This window comes from Elgaria multicarinata, chromosome 10 (genome assembly GCF_023053635.1).
Source record: "Elgaria multicarinata webbii isolate HBS135686 ecotype San Diego chromosome 10, rElgMul1.1.pri, whole genome shotgun sequence".
NCBI classification, from domain to species: domain Eukaryota; kingdom Metazoa; phylum Chordata; class Lepidosauria; order Squamata; family Anguidae; genus Elgaria; species Elgaria multicarinata.
Genome location: NC_086180.1, coordinates 52,604,447 through 52,607,045, shown reverse-complemented (window position 1 = coordinate 52,607,045; position 2,599 = coordinate 52,604,447). Strand labels below are relative to the sequence as shown.

Sequence of the window (2,599 nt, the reverse complement as noted above, 5' to 3'; positions counted from 1 at the left end):
CTATAACAGAAGGTGGAAGAAACATAAATTGTTATAATCAGTAGGACTTTTTGCATTTTCAGGAATATAGCAGCACCACTCTTAAGGAATAATATTTCTTTTGCCAGTAGATCTGTGTACCTGAAATTGTTCTAATGAAAATGTGGGCTGACTCATTTAAAACAATACTAGAAAAGCACTCACTGTAAATATGTCTCATTTAAATCCATATATATTACAAATGCAGTCGTATCTCAAAACTTAGGGCTATTATGAAAGCTAACATAAAGGAACATTGTCAAGGTTTTTTCAGAAGGAAACCCAAGCCCAAAAGCTAGAATTGGGTATTTATTCAAAATCTCATTTTTCTCTACTATGTTCAGCTATTCCTATGATGTGGAAAGTGGTCAGGTCTAGCATTTTACTCACTGTAACTTCACATTTTTAGTTTGAGTGCAGAACATCCCTGAATTCTTTAAAGCCTATCTCAGAATGGGGTGATTAACACACCAGCCTGTATGATTCCCAGTGTGTTGTCCAACACTTTTAACTTTACCAAATTGAAAGAACAATCTTAAAACAGGGAGGACTGGAAACAATTATGGCGTGTAAGAGTAAATGGAATATGAACCAACTTTCAAGAGTGATATTAAGCACAGAGAAAAATTAGCCATTGCATGAGCATGTGAAGAGGCTTAAACCAAATACTTAAGATCCACATTCTATGCAGGGTCTCTGCTCCAAACGAAATGTAACAATTTTATTAAGAATTCTGAAGTTTTCAAACAACCTTGACAGTGTCCTTTTACATTTTAAATTCTTTATAACCAAACTGTGGCTATAAATTAACTGGACCACTTGCAAATAAAACCATAGAAAAAAGTTTATTTCAAATGTCAAGCATTGCCAAATAATTGGATATTAACACCAAATGTTAAAGAACTGGATATTAATTTTTAAGAACAATATTAAATTACAAGAGTTTTGAACTTTTATTTCTGTCTTTTTCTCTCCAGCATTTATATATTTGGCTTTGAAAAACGTGAAACGAATGTCTAAATCTTCTTGTTGTTGTTGTTGTAGTTGTTGTTAAATCTCCATTTCCCCACGGTTTCAATTCTTGTTTCATCAACCATTATGGAAGCAAATTTATTTAAAAGCCAGTTTGTTTGTGAAAATACCTAAAAATATTTTTTTTCATTTTAAACATTTTTTCTTATAAAACATGTCACATCTTGATGCAATTGATGTCAAGTGTGCTTAAGTCCATATGAACCAGAGAACTGACGGCGACTGCAGAAACTAGTGTGTTGTCTGTACAACGACTTCAGTTAGAATACAGTACTTCCATGTTAGCTGTGCATGTCAGTTGAACTTCATATCTTGAACTGGTGTAGAAAATGACGTCTGTGGTTTTTTTTGTACTAAGCATTCGTTAACTATTCAAGATGAATTCCACAAATATAAGAATTCTTGGCCGACAGAAAAGTCTTCAAGATACTGGATGCCTCTCACCACTTTGACAATTAACGCACAAGAAAACCATTGTGTAAGGCACTCAAAAGGTTCTTATCAATCACAAGAGATCAGTCACACTGACATTCATTCCCATGCCAGGACTCACGTAAGGTACTGCATGCACTGCTTTTGGAAATTCTGGAGTCATAACACGTCCATTTTCTCCAGTACCTCCTGTTATTGACAGCCTCGCCTTGCTCCTCATGGCATCATTCAAGATCATCTTAAGGAAGGAAAGAAGACAAAGAAAATGGTACATTACCCTAGTTTAGTACCTGAGGCAGGTCTTGATTCTCAACTTATATTTATTGGTATGAGTGAGAAAAGACCTGGGCTCAAGTGTTTTTAAGCTACTTTCTGAACGCCTCTAGCAAATGCAAACAAACTTTAATGCACAAGAAAAAGAAAAAGAAAAGAAAAAGAAAAAGTGAGCTACAAATAACTAAGCATATTTTTATCAGGAAGTTCCATATTCAGCCCCAAAAGGGCTATCTCATTGTAACAAAGAAGGGCTCACTATATTAGTCACAGAGAGGAAAATTAAAACATGGAAAAACAGCAACAATACATACAGTACGAATCCTTGGCCAACTTTGTCAATTAATAGCTTAAGGATGTAACAATGAAGCTACAGCGTGCACTTAGAAATTTGGATTAGAGCCTCGTTCCTACCCCCTAAATTTTAACACTTTCGATTCCATATACGTTGTAACCTTCCTTATAAGTTGCAAAATTCTGTGAATTCTGCGAGGAAGTTGGATTAATATTCTGTGCATTCTTTGCCACCTTCATGCGCTTCGCCTCGGCTCTTGACTTGTAACAGAACTCAATCAAAGCCACCAGCATGGCTAAACCAAGTCCCCCGACGAGAATGTAGAAAACGCCAGCCACGTTGCTGAGACTGAGGGCGCTGGTTTTCTCCTATAAATATGTATGGAAGAGGCCAGTTAGGGGACAAAAGTGGAGTGGGGGAGAAAAGCACACAAAATTGCACACAGAACTCTAACAGACACAAAGCTTATTCACATAGCGTGCGTACAGTTTAGAAAGCAGTATGTTTTTCAGAACCTTTCAAAGAAGACTGTAGCAGGACAATTATAAT

The 2,599-nt window shown here is 36.1% G+C and overlaps 1 protein-coding gene across 5 annotated transcripts in view; it reads right to left on the bottom strand.

Moving 5' to 3' along the window:
* Positions 1-317: 317 nt before the first annotated feature.
* Positions 318-2,599, bottom strand: part of GRIA2 (glutamate ionotropic receptor AMPA type subunit 2) — a 91,502-nt gene continuing 89,220 nt past the window's right edge. For 3 of the 5 annotated variants that reach the window (XM_063135970.1, XM_063135965.1, XM_063135966.1), the window contains 2 exons: positions 2,284-2,418; positions 318-1,720 (listed from right to left, as the gene is read on the bottom strand). In XM_063135970.1, the coding sequence (XP_062992040.1) occupies positions 1,556-1,720; positions 2,284-2,418 (300 nt within the window). In that variant the 3' untranslated portion in view covers positions 318-1,555. Of the gene's footprint in view, positions 1,721-2,169; positions 2,419-2,599 lie in introns of all 5 variants that reach the window. The other 2 variants (XM_063135967.1, XM_063135968.1) reach the window with 2 other exon arrangements.